At 46.1% G+C, this 19215-nt stretch overlaps 1 protein-coding gene across 1 annotated transcript in view; it reads right to left on the bottom strand.

Moving 5' to 3' along the window:
- Positions 1–19215, bottom strand: part of EIF3J (eukaryotic translation initiation factor 3 subunit J) — a 670767-nt gene that overhangs the window by 13551 nt on the left and 638001 nt on the right. Inside the window, exons 2-3 of the mRNA XM_050799568.1 lie at positions 10810–10972; positions 10620–10723 (exon numbers count right to left, since the gene is read on the bottom strand). Coding sequence (XP_050655525.1) covers positions 10620–10723; positions 10810–10852 — 147 coding nt within the window. The 5' untranslated portion in view covers positions 10853–10972. The remainder of the gene's footprint in view (positions 1–10619; positions 10724–10809; positions 10973–19215) is intronic.

The following is a 19215-nucleotide window of genomic DNA, read 5'->3' as shown; positions in this document are numbered from 1 at the left end:
AAGGGCTACCCAGTTGTCACTGCATCATTTATTAAAAACCCTTTAATAAATAATGATTTTCTCCCTGGGCTATGGTTTGAATGTGTCCTCTAAGTTCATGTGATGAAAACTGAATCTCCAATCCAACAGTGTTGAGAAGTAGGGTCTTTCAGAAATCGTTAGAGGCAAAGCCCTCATGAATGGATTATTAATACCTTTATCTTAGGAGTAGATACCTGATAAAAGGATGAGTTCTGCAATCCTTTGTGCTCTTTTGCCCTTCTGCCACAGGATAATAGCACAAGAAGGCACTCACCAGATGCCAGCACCTTGATAATGGACTTCTCAGCCTCCATAACCATACGAAATAAATCTGTTTATAAAATACCCCGTCTATTGCATTCTATTGCAGCAAAAAAATGTTTAAGATACCCTGTGACTTACCATATACTAAATGTTCATATATACTTGGTCTACTTCTGGGCTTTTGATCCTATCCCACTAATCTACTGTCTCTCCATACACCAGTACCATACTGGGGGTTTTTTTGTTTTGCTTTTTGAGACGGAGTTTCGCTCTCGTTGCCCAGGAGTAACCCAGGAGTGGGAGGCTGCAGTGAGTTGAGATTGCACCATTGCACTCCAGCCCAGGTACAGTGCAAGACTCTGAAAAAAAGGAGTCAAGGCCGGCACATGCCTGTAATCCCAATACTTTGGGAGGCCAAGGTGGGCAGATCACCTGAGGTTGGTAGTTCAAGACCAGTCTGACCAATATGGAGAAACCCCATCTCTACTAAAAGTACAAAATTTGCTGGGTGTGGTGGCACATGCCAGTAATTTCAGCTACTCAGGAGGCTGAGGCAGGAGAATCACTTGAACCTGGCAGGCAGAGGTTGTGGTGAGCCGAGATCGCACCATTGCATTCCAGCCTGGGCAACAAGAGCAAAACTCCGTCTCAAAAAAAAAAAGTCAAGAGCTGATCAAGCCTTCATGGATTCCACTCTAACTCAGGGCACTTTAAAATAGATCTAGCCAGGTGCAGCAGCTCAGACCTGTAATCCCAGCACTTTGGGAGGCCAAGGCAGGCAGATCACTTGAGACCAGGAGTTCTGAGACCAGCCTGGCCAACATGATGAAACCCCATTTCTACTAAAAAATACAAAAATTAGGTGGGTGTGGTGGCGCACGCCCATAATCCTAGCCACTCAGGATGCTGAGGAACAAGAATCATTTGAACTCAGGAGGCGGAAGTTGCAGTGAGCCAGGATCGAGCCACTGTACTCCAGTCTGGGCAAGAGAGACTGTCTTAAAAAAAAGATCTACACTGTCTTTTCTATGCCTAACTCAATCACTGAGCTAAATATAAACCAATTATCAAACACAATTTTCTAAAAGCTTCACAGAACTTAGAAGGCTCAAGTTTAATAGGGACAGACAGAGCCCTATGATTAAAGATGGTTTTAATCATAGGTAGCCTGGCCATTGTCTCAGCAACCACCAGGCACACTATGATATGCCATTTGAAGCTGAGCGGCAAGATGGCAAATGCAAGGCAAGAGGCCTTGACGCTACTAAAGAAGCAAAGGCTGACTAATATGACTAATATGCCACACTATGACACCAAGCTTCTGGTTTCATAACACAAAGCGTCACAAATTTGTATCAGCCTGGAATATAAACTAACCAAGCCTTGATTCTTAATAAAAATCTCTAAGTCCACTAAATAAATTAAAAATTCAATATCATGATTAAGGCTGTCATACGGTCTGCAAGCATAATGAAAGGAACTTTGTATAAAAAAGTAAATGTATTTTTATATTCACCTTACTTCAGCAATTTAACCCACAGCTCGCAGTTTTAACAGATTGAGAGCAAACCAGCTAGTCATTATTTGAATAACTATGATACTAGAGTTAGAAATTAGAGATCAGGCCGGGCGTGGTGGCTCACGCCTGTAATCCCAGCACTTTGGGAGGCCGAGGTGGGCGGATCACAAGGTCAGGAGATCGAGACCATGGTGAAACCCCGTCTCTACTAAAAATAGAAAAAATTAGCCGGGCGCAGGGGCGGGCGCCTGTAGTCCCAGCTACTCGGGAGGCTGAGGCAGGAGAATGGCGTGAACCCGAGAGGCGGAGCTTGCAGTGAGCCGAGATTGCGCCACTGCACTCCAGCCTGGGCGACAGAGCGAGACTTCGTCTCAAAAAAAAAAAAAAAAAAAGAAAGAAATTAGAGATCAAATGTTTGTATTTCGCCATTAGTTTGCTAAGTGCTTATATTAATACATCACAGTACAAAAGGAACCAAAGAGCTAAAAATAGAGGTGAATTACTAGGCATTTTTTGTTGTTTAAATCTTCTCAGAACCCAGGAAGGCTGGATCTGTGAGTGATATGCGGCAGTGCTTCAGTTCATTTGCTTACTTCCAGAAGGTGCATATTTACAACCCTTCTGAGCAACAGGTGTAGTAACAAGGTTAATTCTCATAACAGTCCTGTAAGGAAGGTCGTGTTATCCCCCCATTTTACAGAAAAGGAAACCGAGGCCCAGACACAGCCATCCCACAATCTCAGTGAAAAACTAAGGGACCTGCTCTGAATGGACCAAAGTTCTTTAAAGTGTCATAGTACAAAGTTACACTTAGAAGAATAAGTTCTGGTATTCTATTACACAGTAAGGTGACTATAGCTAATAACAATGTTGTATATTTCAAGATAGCTCCATGAGAAAATTTTGAATGTTAACACCACAAAGAAATGATAAATGGGCCAGGTGCGGTGGCTCACGCCTGTAATCCCAGCACTTTGGGAGGCCGAGGCGGGCGGATCACAAGGTCAGGAGATCGAGACCATCCTGGCGAACACGGTGAAACCCTGTTTCTACTAAAAATACAAAAAATTAGCCGGGCGTGGTGGCGGGCGCCTGTAGTCCCAGCTACTCGGGAGGCTGAGGCAGAAGAATGGCGTGAACCCGGGAGGCAGACGTTGCCGAGATCCGGCCACCGCACTCCAGCCTGGGCGACAGAGACAGACTTTGTCTCAAAAAAAAAAAAAGAAAAGAAATAAGAAATGATAAATGTTTAAAATGATGAAATAGTAATTACAATGTATACATGCATTGAAACATCACAATATACCCCATAAATATGTACATTATGTGTCAAATTGTAAAAACAATTTTAAAAAAGTTTTAAATAACAACATTTGATTGATCTTTTTATTAAAAATAAAAAAATGATTTACTTTTTTAAAAAGCATGTTTTAAACACTTGCCTACAAAGTTCGTGGTTCGGTGGAGTTCAGTTCACTGTAATAAAACAGCTTACAACCCATCTTTAGAGTAACATGCTGAGATTCGTCCTTTAAATGTATACATGTAAACAGCTTCATTTAAGGCTTTTTAAAACACAGTGTTAAGGAAAGTCTTTAAAAAGTATGTTTTAAACACTTGCTTAGAAAATTCAGTCTGGTAAACAATTTAATTCACTGGAATAAAGCAGCTCACAATGCAAAATAATAATCAAAATAGTATTATAGTAAATATGACTTCTTCCCTGAGTCCTGAAGTATAAAATAACTAACCTGGAACTAAGTCCCTCTCCTGGAAACTGGGAATCTCCTTAAAGGGAAGGATTATGACACATATTAAGATATACCCAGCTGGAGGTATACTGGTTACCAACCTTCTCACTTAAATTGCTTGTAGTGGTTCTTTACCGATCTTTTTTTTTTTTTTTTTTTTTTTTTTTGGAGACGGAGTCTCACTCTGTCGCCAGGCTGGAGTGGACAATCTTGGTTCACTGCAACTGCAACCTCCACCTCCTGGATTCAAGCGATTCTCCTGCCTCAGCCTCCCAAGTAGTTGGTACTACAGGTATGCACCATCACACCCAGCTAATTTTTGTGCTTGTAGTAGAGACGGGGTTTCACCATGTTGACCAGGATGGTTTTGATCTCTTGACCTCGTGATCTGCCCACCTCAGCCTCCCAGAGTGCTGGGATTACAGGCGTGAGCCACTGTGCCTGGCCCCTCCCAACTTTTTTTTTTTTTGAGACGGAGTTTCACTCTTGTTGCCCAGGCTGGAGTACAATGGCACGATCTCGGCTCATTGCAACCTCACCGCCTCTTGGGTTTAAGCGATTCTCCTGCCTCAGCCTCCCAAGTGGCCGGGATTACAGGTATGCGCCACCACAAACCGGCTAATTTTTTACTATTAGTAGAGACGGACGGGGTTTCTCCATGTTGGTCAGGCTGGTCTTGAACTCCCGACCTCAGGTGATCCACCCACCTCAGTCCCCCAAAGTGTTGGGATTACAGGCATGAGCCACCACACCCGGCCAGTTTTCTACTAATTTTAAGAAACTGGGCCAGACGTGCTGGCTCACGCCTGTAATCCCAACATTTTGGAAGGCCAAGGCGGCTGGAATATCTGAGGTCAGGGGTTCAAGACCAGCCTGGCCAACATGGCAAACCCTCGTTTCTACTAAAAATACAAAAAAAATTAGCAGGGCATGGTGGTGTGCACCTGTGGTCCCAACTACTTGGGAGGCTGAGGCCCAAGAATCACTTGAACCCAGGAGGCAGAGGTTGCAGTGAGCCGAGATCACGCCACTGCACTCCAGCCTGGGTAACAGAGAAAGCCTCCACCTAAAACAAAAAGAAAAAAAAGACAAAAGAAAAAAACTGGTCTGCAAGCCTCTGGTACTAAGAGGTCAAGAAGGAAGAAGTATGGCTGAAAATAGGGAGCTCCATCTCAATACCCCCAAGGTAAACAAACTCAACATAGGAGCATTTTTGTATAATGTTGATGCTCCTCAGTTACCCTTTCCAGAAAAACATCACCCCCAGCCCACCCATATTACAGCTCCCTCAGCACATTCACACCAACTGTATGTCCACCTCTACCCCTGTCCCTAGTTTCTCCCATCAAAGCATAAATCTTACCCCAGACACACATCAATGCAGACATAATGAAGCTACCTTGACATTCTCTACTCCATCACAGAATGGATTTTAGTAGCAAAAGAAGTGGTTCTGGCCAGGAGTGGTGACTCATGCCTGTAATCCCAGCACTTTGGGAGGCCAAGGCAGGCGGGCCACAAGGTCAAGAGATCGAGACCAAGCTGGCCAACATGGTGAAATCCCGTCTCTACTAAAAATACAAAAATTAGCTGGGTGTGGTGGCATGTACCTGTAGTCCCAGCCACTTGGGAGGCTGACGCAGAAGAATCACTTGAACCAGGGAGGCAGAGGTTGCAGTGAAGCGAGATCACTTCACTGCACTCCAGCCTGGAGACAAGAGTGAGACTCTGTCTCAAAAAAAAAAAAAAGCTGGGTGCAGTGGCTCACACCTGTAATCCCTGTAATCCCAGCACTTTGGGAGGCTGAGGCGGGTGGATCACCTGAGGTCAGGAGTTCGAGACCAGCCTAAACAACATGGAGAAACCCCATCTCTACTAAAAATACAAAATTAGCTGGGCGTGGTGGTGCATGCCTGTAATCCCAGACACTCGGGAGGCTGAGAATCTCCTGAGGCAGGAGAATCGCTTGAACTCGGGAGGCGAAGGTTGCGGTAAGCTGAGGTCGCGCCATTGTACTCCAGCCTAGGCAACAAGAGCAAAACCCCGTCTCAAAAAAAAAGAAAGAAGTGGTTCTATCAACATGTCCCAAGAAGAGCCATGACATCTGTTCCTCAATTCATAAAAGGAACCTTGACTGTCACTCTCTCCCCAAAGTGCTTACAAGTGTGCCCTGAAGTTACTACCAAACTAGCACTAAGCCCCTAAAGAAAGGAGCATAGTAAGTGTCAGCAAAAGAGACTGGTCACACTTCCAAACAGATGTAATTATAAAAGCAAAAGGCCAGGTAGCTTTCCCCAGGAAATTAGAGTTTTTGTTTCCATCATTATAAAATTAAGTGCCTGAAAAGTAGATTTAAGGTAGAATGTTCACCACGCTGCTTCAAACAATATGCCCAATTTTCTGTAAACACTAGGAGTCTGTAAATTCCACCAGCAAATTCAGATAAAATGCAAAAAGGGTTCCTAGAGAAACAGCTAAAATTAACTTAAAATATGGAGCAAGTCTACAACTCACTTCAAAGAGCCCTAAATGGTTATTTGATTCAAGAGACTACCTATGAACATCCAATTAAATCCCTTACCCAATTATTTTTGGCAGCCAATTAATCTTTCAACTATAATATCCAATTTATCTTCAAAAGAATCACCCAGGCTGCTCTCCTAAAATGGCTAGCTTCTTAGAATAGGGCCTGTTTATAAACTACTTGCTTATCTATACTCTTGCCCTGCAGATATACACCCATCATTTAGGCCATTTCTATGAAAGAGATGGCTGCTTTTTAACTTTAAAATCTGCTTCCTAATTGAACACATTATTAGAAGCAAAGCAGAAAACTTTAAATCTTGCTTTCTTTTTATTTTTAACAATGTGGCCAGTAGTTAGCTGGTTCTGTCTTCATAATATAAAACTACATTATGTCACATGCAATGAGAACACATTTAGGGCTGAAAATGCTTTCCAACTTAAGCAAGATATATTTATAGATTGTCAAATAGAAGTAGCTTCAAATGAGCAATAAAACTCTTTGCCCTATAGCAACAGCCTAGGAACTAACATATACTCCTTCTCCTTTTTTCTTTAAATAATTTGGTTTAGGTAAAACATAATCTCTTGCTGGAAAGAAAAAAAGGCTTTAATTGGTGTTCTGTAAGCTGTGCAGTTCTACTCTGAGAGAACTCAGAACTGTGCCACGAGATCTTGGCAAGTGTAGACTTCCAGCAAACTTTCAGTTTTTTAAAAGCCAAAATGTTCTTCCACCATCTCGGAATTATCCTGGGTGTCTAAAAGCCAAGGTGCCTGCCTTAGTAAATTCTACTTCATTTAATTCAATTCATTAAGCTTTTAACATACTACAATGGATCAACACTGAGCTGAGTTCCATCTCAATGCCTACCTGTCTCATATTCAGGACAGTTATCAATCTACTTTCAATTCCTGGCTAAGCAATATCAAGACACTGAACACTAAACAAGCGGTTTATTCACAATGATCCATCATGACGAGAAAATATTTTTCAATAACAAACATGCTTCCTAATTCAAAACTTGCTAGTTTATAAGAGTGGCAGGGTATGAAACGATATGATTGAGATTTTCTTGAAAATAATCTGGTTGGAAGAAGAAAGTGGGGATATAGAGGAAACAAGAGGGGTCACTGGCTTATTAAATGTTTCTCTCTACTGAGTGTTTGGAATTTTTCGTAAGTTACACATACACATACACACACTGTCTTCAAAATACCCATTTACTGGCAAAATGCCCACCTTCTGGGTATTCCCCAGTAATTTCACATTTCTGTAAAATACAGATCCTATTCTTTAGAAGTTGTTTCCAACCCTTGGAAAATGTCCTTATCTCATAGATTCAAACTATTTATTGGAATAGGATCCTAACAGAGGGTGAACGAGTAGGATGAGACAGGCTCAACTAAGTCTGTTCTTTAGGATCACTCTCTCTTTTAATGTATTGGGGTCTTGCTATTTTGCCCAGGCTGGCTTCAAACTCCTAGGCTCAAGCAATCCTCTTGCCTCAGCCTCTTCAGGATCTTTTAAAAGAAATGCTGTATGATTAGAGGCAAATGCCTGAGATGGCTGAACAGCTAGAAGTTTCTGCAAACTCTGCACCCTTTGAATAAATCTAGCTTCTAAACTGTTCTACTGAAATGCTAGGAGACTAGTAAAATGGAGTACAAGTTATGTTGTCCTTGCTTCCAGTAGGTACTCACTGCCTTCTCAGTCAACACATCCTACACATCATACCAGCAATGGGGAAGGAGTCATATATGCCAAGTGAACAATTCTTCCCACTGCCTCTGCACAACTATCAGGATAGGAAAAAAGGTAAATAAAGCCAGGGTGATGGGAAAGTATGCTCCCAAGTTCTCATCTTTTTAACTGGGGAAAAGCACAGCCTTTTCTCTCCATATATATTAATAGTTGTACAGTTTAACCTAAGTCCACTTCTGCCACTGCCAGATAGCTATTTGAAAAGTCAAGGACAGCAAAATACTAAGTCTACTAAATGATAGTAAAGTGCTGGAGCAAATTATAATAACAAAGACATCAGTTTTCCTTTCATTTCCCAGAACATTACAAATGACATTAAATCTGTATTTTTAAAGGTTAAGTACTAGATGCTGACATAAACAGAAGACCTCACGGAAACTAAGCCTTGTCTCCAACCCCTCACAAAAAGTACAAAAACATAAGAATTCAGAAATTTGGTGATATGGCTGAGCCTGCTGGCTCACGCCCACAATCCCAGCATTTTAGGAGGCCAAGGAGGATAGATCACTTGAGCCCAAGAGTTCAAGACCAGCCTGGGCAACATGGCAAAACCCCATCTCTACCAAAAACACAAAACTCAGCCAGTCTCATAACTCCATCTCAAAATAAATAGGCCAGATGCAGTGGCTCACACCTGTAATCCCAGCACTCTGGGAGGCTGAGGCGGGAAGATCACTTTGACCTCAGGAGTTCGAGACCAGCCTAGGTAACATGGCGAAACCCTGTCTCTACAAAAAAATATGTATATATAAATTAGCTGGGCACAGTGGTGCACACCTGTAATCCCACCTACTAGGGGGCTGAGGCTGGAGAATCACTTGAACCGGGGAGGCAGAGGTTGCAGAGATCGTGCCACAGCATTCCAGCCTGGGAGACCTGGTGAGACCTTGTCTCAAAAAATTAGATGGAGAGATTAAATTGTTTTAAGTTAAAAAAAAAACAAAAAAAAAACTTAGCACTAAAAGAGCAACTGGACAAGATAATCTTTGTCATCCCTTACAACTTGTAAATATCCAAAACTTGTTCCAAGTGATCAGAATTACATTCATCAGAGGCCGGGCGCGGTGGCTCACGCCTATAATCCCAACACTTTGGGAGGCCTAGGCGGGTGAATTACCTGAGGTCAGGAGTTTGAGACCAGCCTGACCAACATGGAGCGAAACTCCATCTCAAAAAAAAAAATTATATTCATCAGGATCGATACCATTTAGATCCCTTAATCCCAGGGAAGTTATTCCATGACATCAGTCTACACTATCCATTAAAACTTCATTTTCTGCAACTTCTTTCCTAATATCTCTAATCTTTTCTCTGCATTTGTTAACTTATTCCCAAATTTCGTAACAGATGTCTTAACTGCCACTTCCTATATGCATGGAAAAAAATGAAAGGACCAATATGAACCCAAGGCTCAAAACTGAAAATCTGCTACAATGTAGGGGGATAACTAACATCTTGTAATGAGGATGGTAACACAATCTAGTCCCATGTTTCTACAACATGTAAATAAAGCTTCTAAGTGTCTTCAAATAATCAGTCGATTTATTAACTTCAATGTGTGCAAAGCTCACAACATTCTTAAACCTCAGGCTGTCAATAAATTGGATATCCACATATCCAACCTCATCGGACTGGGGAGAAAAGAGAAAAACTCAAAACAACATCCCTATTAAGTTCATAGTGATTATCTAGCTTAAACTTTTCAGCCCAGGCAGAAGGATTTGTAGGGTTCTCCATTTTGTGCTTATAAGTTAGGAGAAAAAAATTCACTAAATTAGGCAAAACTACAGAAAAAAATCATTTTCCATTTCACACAAAACTTTATCTGCACAAATATAACAAGATTTTGAGAACTTTGTTAATAAGAGTCTTAACATTTTGGATTTGAGACTTCTGTAACTACCGTAAAAAAAAAAAACACGTAGAAGTAAATGTCACCTAAAAGCTGTATAATGAACCCTTCGGAGTTTTCAAAATCAAACGACTGAGGTAAAAATGATTATCTACAAGGCATAGACAAAAAACCAACAACAACAACAAAACACCACAGGCCCGTAATCTACTACAACCACCAAATCTTCAATATTTCCTTAGGTGTCGTATGTGTGTAGTTGAGTAACTGACATCTCTCCATTCCTCAGGTCACGGTGTGAACTACCTGGGTTTCTGTCCACTAACTGTGGGCGATCTCAGTGTTCAGTTCATCCTTTTTACCACAGGGTGGGGAAAGGGAAAGCCAAAAGTTATTTCGCTTTACTGTTTCTACCTGTCTCGTGTGGGGAAAAAAAAGGTTGAAATTCAACAATATTTCACTCGAACAAACTGTATAAGTAGAGTTACTTATACAGTAACTCATAAGTGAGTTACTGGCCCTGGGCTGACCTGAGCTCGAAAAGGCATGCGACTTCTTTCAAGACCTTCCATATGGATAAGCTGCAAGGCTCAATTCCCAACTTCCCGGTCTCATTCCTGCGAGAGGCTCCGGACCGCGAAGCTTGCACGTGGGCCGACCCGGCCGATGCTGTCACCTTTCGTCGCCAGCCAGCGGGTGGGATCCAGGCCAGAGAGCAGACCCTCAACCGGAGAGGGGGTACGGGAGGCCACGCTGCCAGTCTTCGGCCCACATGGCCGGCAGGCGGAGGAGAAGAGAGCACCACCAGGCCCTAGGCTCACGCCTGGACCTACGGCCCGCAGGCCCCGGCAGCGCCCCAGGGCCCAGCGTCGGCCGGCAACCAGCCAGCCCGCTCCCGCGCTGCCCGTCACCCTAGCCCGCACCCACCTTGACGTCCTCGTCCTCGTCCTCGCCTTCCCAGCGGTCCCCGCCGGCAGTGCCGCCGCCCCCCACCTTCCGCACTGGGTCTTCCACGGAGAACGCGTCCGCGTCTACGGAAGAGAGCGAGCCGCGTTAGTGCCTGCCATGGCGTGAGGCCGGCGCCGGCCCGGGCCCTACGCCAGCAACTTCTCCTCACCCCAGGAGTCCGAGTCCCCTGCCGCCGCCGCCGCCGCCGCCATCTCGAGCCGGGTGTGAGTGTGTGTGAGGGGAAGAGCTAGCGAAGAGCTAGCACGGCGGAGGTGAGTCACTGGGTTTGCTCTCGTTGACCGGCGCGGAGCAGGATGGGACCGTGGCTGACTGTGCGCAGAGTCGAGGCCACGCCCCTTCAGACGGCGGCGGCGACGCGCGCGGGCAAGAAGTGGGCGGGGACCGCGGTCGGTGGCGCTGAGGGGCGGGGGCGGATGGAGGGGGGCGGAGGGGGGCGGAGGGGGGGGGAGGGAGGGGGGGGGGGGGGGGGGGGGGGGGGGAGGGGGGGGGAGGGGGGGGGGGAGGGGGGGGAGGGGGGCGGAGGGGGGCGGGGGAGGGGCGGCGGGGGGGGCGGAGGGAGGGGCGGAGGGAGGGGCGGAGGGGGGCGGAGGGAGGGGCGGAGGGGGGCGGAGGGGGCGGAGGGAGGGGCGGAGGGAGGAGCAGAGGGACACAGGGAGCAGAGGGAGGGGTACAGGGGACGGAGGAGTGCTGGGTCGGGCTTCCAGCTCCCTACAACACAGAACAGCAGTGGAGTTCGTGGAGCTGGAAGACCGCCACCCGACTCTGGGCCCCGGGTAGGAAACGTAAGTGCCAGGAAGTTAGTAGGGTGGTTCTTTGCCTGACGCCTGAGCCTCGCCAGTCTTCGTCGCCCGTCCCCTGCCAATGCCTACCCCGCTTCAACCTGAGGGTGGGCCGTCCCTCTGGTCACTGTGATCATGGTCCATGGCCGCGGGCGGATACCCACGCCGCGCTCAGAAGAAGGCTCTGAGGCCATGCCCGCCTGCGGGGGCGGTGGCCGGGCTTCCGGGACCCCAGAGGGAGCTGTCGCGCGCTAGGCGGAGGGGATCCCTCTGGAATCCGGCGGGCGCCGGGCGCAGATGCAGGAGCGGGTGGTGAGAGCCGCGTTCCTGGCATGTTTGCCTCGAGTTAGTCACGAAGGAATCGAAGAGAGCCTCAGTCTTCGAGGCTTTTCCCTTTCTGTGAGCCGCTTTGAGGCCAGCACATTGATTTTTTTTTTTTCTTTCCCAGAACAATTTCGGACCTCCTGGGGTCTATGCTAGGTATAAGGTGTATCTTTGTCCTCCATCAAGTAGCAAAGATAGACATGTAAACAAATTTCGACACTGTGATGACTGCAACAAAAAGCAGCATTATGAGGTTGAATGTAAAAGGATAACATTAGCGGTGGCGGGGGCCGGAGGATGAAGGAAGGCTTCCTGAGGTAGGCGCTGGCGAAAGTGAAGTTGGAGAGAGCAAGTGGCATTTGCTGAAGTGCATTTCCGGTAGAAAGAACTCCAGTGGTCCCTCACCTGACTGAGTGGCGCAGTCAGAGATAAACGGAACAGGTACACTGACCAGAAAGGGCAAGACGGGCTAAACTTCGCCCTTGGGCCACTGGGCTCCCCCGCAGGATTTTAAAGGGCTAGCCAGTTCATGGATTTTGTTTTTGTTATTTTCGCAATTTATTTTCAAATATGTAATACACGAACTTGGTACAACATTCATGTGATAAAAAGGTAGATACGTGGGTAGGACGCGGTGGCTCACGCCTGTAATCCCAGCACTTCGGGAGGCCGAGGGGGGCGGATCACTTGCAGTCAGGAGTTCAAGACCAGTCTGGCCAACATGGTGAAAACCCGCCTCTACTGAAAATACAAAAATTACCTGGGTGTGGTGGCGGACGCCTGTAATCCCAACTACTGGGGAGGCTAAGGCAGGGTAATCGCTTGAACCCAGGAGGCAGAGGTTGCAATGAGCCAAGATCACGCCACTGCACTCCAGCCTGGGCAAGAGAGCAAGACCCCGTCTCACCAAAAAAATAAAAATAAATACATATATATACACACATACACACACATATATACACATACATATATGTATATATATACACATACATATATGTATATACACACACATACATATATGTATATACACACACACACACACACACACACGGCCTGTGGTGGGCACCTGTAATCCCACCCACTGGGAAGGCTGAGGCAGGAGAATCACTAGAACCCGGGAGGTGTAGGTTGCAGCAGTGAGCCGAGATTGCGCCACTGCACTCCAGCCTGGGAGACAGAGTCAGACTCCGTCTCAAAAAAAAAAAAAAAAAAAAAAAAAGGTAGATACAATGATCAGCTGCTCTGCTCCGTTCTTTCTAGTGGTAACCATTGTTCCCCCTTTCCGGTGTATCTTTTCAGATTCTACAAATAAACATTTTATAAAGAGAGTCCTTCAATACATATTCTACAGCCCAGTTAAAATGTGAGGGGCCATGATCTACAGGCAGCCATTTATAAAGGTGGATTGGGGCCCGACGCAGTGGCTCACTTCTGTAATCCCGGCACTCTGGGAGGCCAAATGGGGAGAATCGCTTGAGCCCAGGATTTCGAGACCAACCTGGCCAACATGGTGAGACCCCCATCTCTACCAAAAACAAAGAAGTGTATATATATATATACGTTTTATATATATATAAAATATATATAAGGCGGAGGCAGTCGAGGCTGCAGTGAGCCACATTCTGGCCACTACACTCCAGCCTGGGCATCAAAGTGACAAAACCAAAAAAAAAAAAAAAAAATGTGGATTTGGATTGGAAGGAGGCAAGAAAGAAGGCAAGAAAAGGATTGAACATAAGTCCCTAAGGACACAATCTTACAATTGTATCTCCAACATTTGGCATGGTACGAATATGTAAGTATTTTATGAATTAATTAAATGAGAAGAACACAAGCCTAAATTAAAGCAATGGCATTGGAGAAGAAGAAACCAACTTGAGAAATATTTAAAGGTCATCGTCAATGAAACTTAGTGACTGTAGTGGTTAATTTTATGTATCAACTTGGCTAGACAATGGTACTCATGTTTCTCAGTTTTTGGTCAAACACTAGTCTAGTTGTTGCTATGAATGTATTTGTTAGATGTGATGAACATTTAAATCAGCAGACTTTGATTAAAGTAGATTACCCTCTATAATGAGGGCTGGCCGCATCCAGTCAGTTCAAATTAAGACAAGACCCTTAGGAAGAAGCAATTCAGCCTCCAGACTGCAGCATCAAATCTCCCTGGGTCTCCAGGCTGTTTGCCTGCCCTGCAGACTTCAGACTTGCCAGCTCCCAGAATAATGTAAACCAATTCCTTAAAATAAATCTCTTTCTGCATATACACATCCTATTGATTCTGTTTCTCTGGAGAACCCAGACTAATATAGTGTCTGGCTGGATATGGAGGAGGAGGGGAAGGGAGAAATAGAAGACAGAGGATGCCTTTGGAGATTGAGTGACAACTAGTTGCTTAAGTCAAAAACCTGAAAACTGGCCAGGCACGCCTGTTACGGGTTCATGCCTGTAATCCCAGCACTTTGCGAGGCTGAGACAGGCAGATCATTTGAGGTAATTCAAGACCAGCCTGGCCAACGTGATGAAACCCCAAGACCACTAAAAATACAAAAATTAGCCGGGCGTGGTGGCACATGCCTGTAACCCCAGCTCCTCAGGAGGCTAAAGAAGGAAAATTGCTTGAACCCAGGAGACAGAGGTTGCAGTGAGCCGAGATTGTGCCACTCCACTCCAGCCTGGGAGAGACTCCATCTGAAAACAAACAACAACAAAAAAAATGCTGGGCATGGTGGCTCACGCCTGTAATCCCAGCACTTTGGGAGGCCGAGGCAGTCGGATCACCTGAGATCAGGAGTTCAAGACCAGCCTGGCCAACATGGCAAACCCTGTCTCTACTAAAAATAAAAAAATTAGTTGGGCGTGTTGGCAGGCACCGTAATACCAGCTACTCGGGAAGATGAGGTAGGAGAATCGCTTGAACCAGGAGGCAGAGGTTGCAGTGAGCCGAGATCGCGCCAGTGCACTTTAGCCTACCCCACGAAAACGAAACTCTGTCTCAAAAAAAAAAAAGGCCGGGCATGGTGGCTCATGCCTGTAATCCCAGCATTTTGAGAGGCCAAGGCGGGCGGATCACTTAAGGTCAGGAGTTCGAGACCAGCCTGGACAACATGGTGAAACCTGTCTCTACTAAAAATACAAAAATTAGCCAGGTGTGGTGGCTCATGCCTGTAATTCCAGCTACTTGGGAGGTTGGGGCAGGACAATGGTTTGAACCCAGGAGGCAGAGGTTGTAGTGAGCCGAGATTGTGCCACTGCACTCCAGCCTAGGCGACACTCTATCAAAAACAAAACAAAACAAAAAATTGGGGCATGTGGGTTGAAGGTACTATGGAAAAATTCATGGGCTTATGTGCATGCAGCGTTGTTTTCAAAGCAGAAATTGAGAATTCATTTATAGTGGTGTGTATACTGCTTTTTCAAATGAGGAAGCAGGAAAACAAGAGTCTAGACCTATGTGTTAGGGACTTCCTTTGGTCCATAAAACTTGTGCCGGGGCCCGGCGCGGTGGCTTATGCCTGTAATCCCAGCACTTTGGGAGGCCGAGACGGCCGGATCATGAGGTCAGGAGATCAAGACCATCCTGGTTAACACGGTGAAACCCCGTCTCTACTAAAAATACAAAAAAAAAATTAGCCGGGCGTGGTGGCGGGCGCCTCTAGTCCCAGCTACAAGGGAGGCTGAGGCAGGAGAATGGCGTGAACCCAGGGGTCGGAGCTTGCAGTGAGCCGAGATCACGCCACTGCACTCCAGCCTGGGCTACAGAGCGAGACTCCATCTCAAAAAAAACAAAAACAAAAACAAACAAACAAAAAACTTGTGCCAGGCATGGTGGCTCACGCCTGTAATCCCAGCACTTTGGGAGGCTGAGGCGGGCTCAGGAGTTCAAGACCAGGCTGGCCAACCTGGTGAGACGCCCGTCTCTACTAAAAATACAAAAAATTAGCCGGGTGTGGTGGTGCACTCCTGTAGTTCCAGCTATTCAGAAGGCTGAGGAAGGAGAATCGCTTGAACCTAGGAGGCAGAGGTTGCAGTGAGCTGAGATCACGCCACTACACTCCAGCCTGGGCAACAGAGTGAGACTGTCTCAAAACACACACACAAAAACACTTGTGACTCAAAGGTTAGTCTCTAGGGGAGCTCTATAATCACAAATACAGTGACAGTATTCCCATTTTACAGATGAGCAGACTAGGTAATCAATGTTTCTTAACAAATTAACATTAAAACTTCTGTCAAGAAGTTCCAGGCCAGGCACAGTGGCTCACGTCTAAAATGCTGGCACTTAGGGAGGCTGAGGCAGGAGGATCACTTGAGCTCATTTCAAGACTAGCCTGGGCAACATGGCAAGACTCCATCTCTACAAAAAATAAAAAATTAGCCAGGCATGGTGGCGCACACCTGTAAGTCCCAGCTACTCAGGAGACTGAACTGGGAGGATCACTTGAGCCTGGGAGGTTGAGGCTGCAGTGAGCCATGATTGTGCCACTGCACTCCAGCCTGGACGACAGGGCCAGCCCACCTCAAAAAAAGTTTCATCATGGCCGGGTGCAGTGCTTATGCCTGTCATCCCAGCACTTTGGGAGGCAAAGGCAGGTGGATTGCCTGAAGTCAGGAGTTCTACCAGCTACTCAGGAGGCTGAGGCAGGAGAATCACTTGAACCCTGGAAGCAGAGGTTGCAGTGAACCAAGATTGTGCCACTGCACCCCAGCCTAGGTGACAGTGAGACTTCATCTCAAAAAAAAAAAAAAAAAAGGCCGGGCGCGGTGGCTCAAGCCTGTAATCCCAGCACTTTGGGAGGCCGAGACGGGCGGATCACGAGGTCAGGAGATCAAGACCATCCTGGCTAACACAATGAAAACCTGTCTCCACTAAAAATACAAAAAAATTAGCCGGGCGTGGTGGCGGCGCCTGTAGTCCCAGCTACTCGGGAGGCTGAGGCAGGAGAATGGCGGGAACCCGGGAGGCGGAGCTTGCAGTGAGCCGAGATCGCGCCACTGCACTCCAGCCTGGGAGACAGAGCGAGACTCCGCCTCAAAAAAAAAAAAAAAAAAAAAAAGTGCGGTAGCTCATGCCTGTAATTCCAGCACTTTGGGAGGCCAAGGCAGGCGGATCACAAGGTCAGGAGATTGAGACCATCCTGGCTAACACGGTGAAACCCAATCTCTACTAAAAATACACACACACACACACACACACACACACACACACACACAAAAATTAGCCGGGTGTGGGTGGCAGGCGCCTGTAGTCCCAGCCACTCGGGAGGCTGAGGCAGGCGGATGGTGTGAACCCGGGAGGCGGAGCTTGCAGTGAGCTGAGATCGCACCACTGCACTCCAGCCTGGACAACAGAGCAGACTCCATCTCAAAAAAAAAAAAAAAAAAAAAAAAAAAAGGTTTCATCATTAAAGCTATAGAAGAGTAAATGAACAGCACAAATGAAGCAGAGTGCTTATAGGTTCTTGTTTTTTTTGAGATGGAATTTTGCTCTCGTTGCCCAGGCTGGAATGCAGTGGCACAATCTCTGCTCACTGCAACCTCTGCCTCCCGGGTTCAAGCGATTCTCCTGCCTCAACTCCTGAGCAGCTGGGATTACAGGTTTGCGCCACCACGCCCAGATAATTTTTTGCACGCCCAGATAATTTTTTGCACGCCCAGATAATTTTTTGCAGTTTTAGTAGAGATGGGTTTCATCATGTTGGCCAGGCTGGTCTCAAATTCCTAACCTCAGGTGATCCACCCGCCTCAGCCTCCCAAAGTGCAGGGATTACAGGCGTGAGCCACCGTGCCTGGCCTTATAGTTTCTTTTTAAGAGGAAGTACTTTAAGCATCAGACTCAAAATCTTATAAAGTTGGACTAGGTTAAGGCTGAAGAGCAGATTGTTTTAATTGGACATAGGGGTAGGTCAAAACTCCTGTTTATAAAAGTGCAAAATTATGGAGTCATTACGTTTTTTCTAATGATTTCTTGGGAAAAAGAGTACATGTAAAAACAAATTTTGGCGGAGCACAGTGGCTCATGCCTGTAATCCCAGAACTTTGGGAGGCCAAAGCAGGCAGGCGGATCACTTGAGGGCAGGAGTTCAAGACCAGCCTGGCCGACGTGGTGAAACTCTACTAAAAATACAAAAATTGGCTGAGCATCGTGGTGCACTCCTGTGGTCCCAGCTACTAGGGAGGCTGAGGCAGGAGAATCGCTGGAAACCGGGAGGCAGAGGTTGCAGGGAGCTGAGATCTCACCACTGCACTCCAGCCTGGGCAACAGAGCAAGATCCCATCTCAATAAATAAATAATAAGTTTTTTATTTATATGATTTGATAAAGTTAAAATGTTTTATTTTAAGCCAAAACAAAAATCCAAAACCCTACCCCCGTGAGTCTTAAGACATGAAACTGTCTCCATTCAACTTCCATATATTTTTCCATACTTACTCTTACAGAGTGTTGTAAAATCCTAGAGTGCCTTCCCATTCCTATCTGGCCAGCGGAAAAAACATGCCTTCCTCAGGGAGTGCCTAAAATCCACATGGTTAGTAAGCTCTCAGTAAACCACACAAGCCCAGAGGTTCTCCCCAGAACCTTAACAATCTTCTGACCTGACTGTCCACTATGATGCTATCATCCAGTGCATTAACTGTCTTAGAGAAAGGGAATACTTTGCATGGACAGTTACGTAACTTCTAACTGGCCTCCCACCCACCCACTCTTATTTCCAAAGCGATCTTTTAAAATACACACCTGATCATTTACTCCCCTAACTGAGCCTCCTCTCCCCACAACCAAGCCTAGCTTTAGCCCTTTAACAAATATTTTAAGGATCTTGACTTTCTCTACTGGTAGATTTTAAGTTTAAGATTTTAAGGCATTGTCTGTTTTGCCACCTTCTAGACCATTCACAGAGCCTGGCATAGTGCCTAATACATAGTAGTGGTTTTTTTTGAGACAGAGTCTCTGTCACCCAGGCTGGACTGCAGTGGCGCAATCTTGGCTCACTGCAATCTCTGCCTCCTGGGTTCAAGCGATTCTCCTGCCTCAGCCTTCCAAGTAGCTGGGACTACAGGCGTGCACTAACATGCCCGGCTAATTTTTGTATTTTTAGAAGAGATGGGGTTTCACCATGTTGTCCAGGCTGGTCTCAACTCCTGACCTCAAGTGATCTGCCCACTTCAGCCTCCCAAAGTGCTGGGATAATAGGCGTGAGCCACCCCGACCGGCCTAATGGGTCTTTTAAAAAATGCAACCCACTGCTCTTTCTTAAAAACCCTCCCTGACATCCGTGGTCCTGTGGTATTACAATATCCTGATCCTACTGCTTATTCCTGCCTTCTGGCTTCAAACATCTCTCAGAGCCCCATATAGAGTTCTCATCCCTCCTTGAGAACTACCTGCTTTAACATCTCCATTTATGTTACTTGTATATTGCTTTATGGTTTATAGCATGCTTCTGACAT

Source organism: Macaca thibetana, chromosome 7, assembly GCF_024542745.1.
Source record: "Macaca thibetana thibetana isolate TM-01 chromosome 7, ASM2454274v1, whole genome shotgun sequence".
NCBI lineage: Eukaryota > Metazoa > Chordata > Mammalia > Primates > Cercopithecidae > Macaca > Macaca thibetana.
Note: the sequence above shows the minus strand (reverse complement) of the source record. Positions and strands in the feature narration are given on the sequence as shown.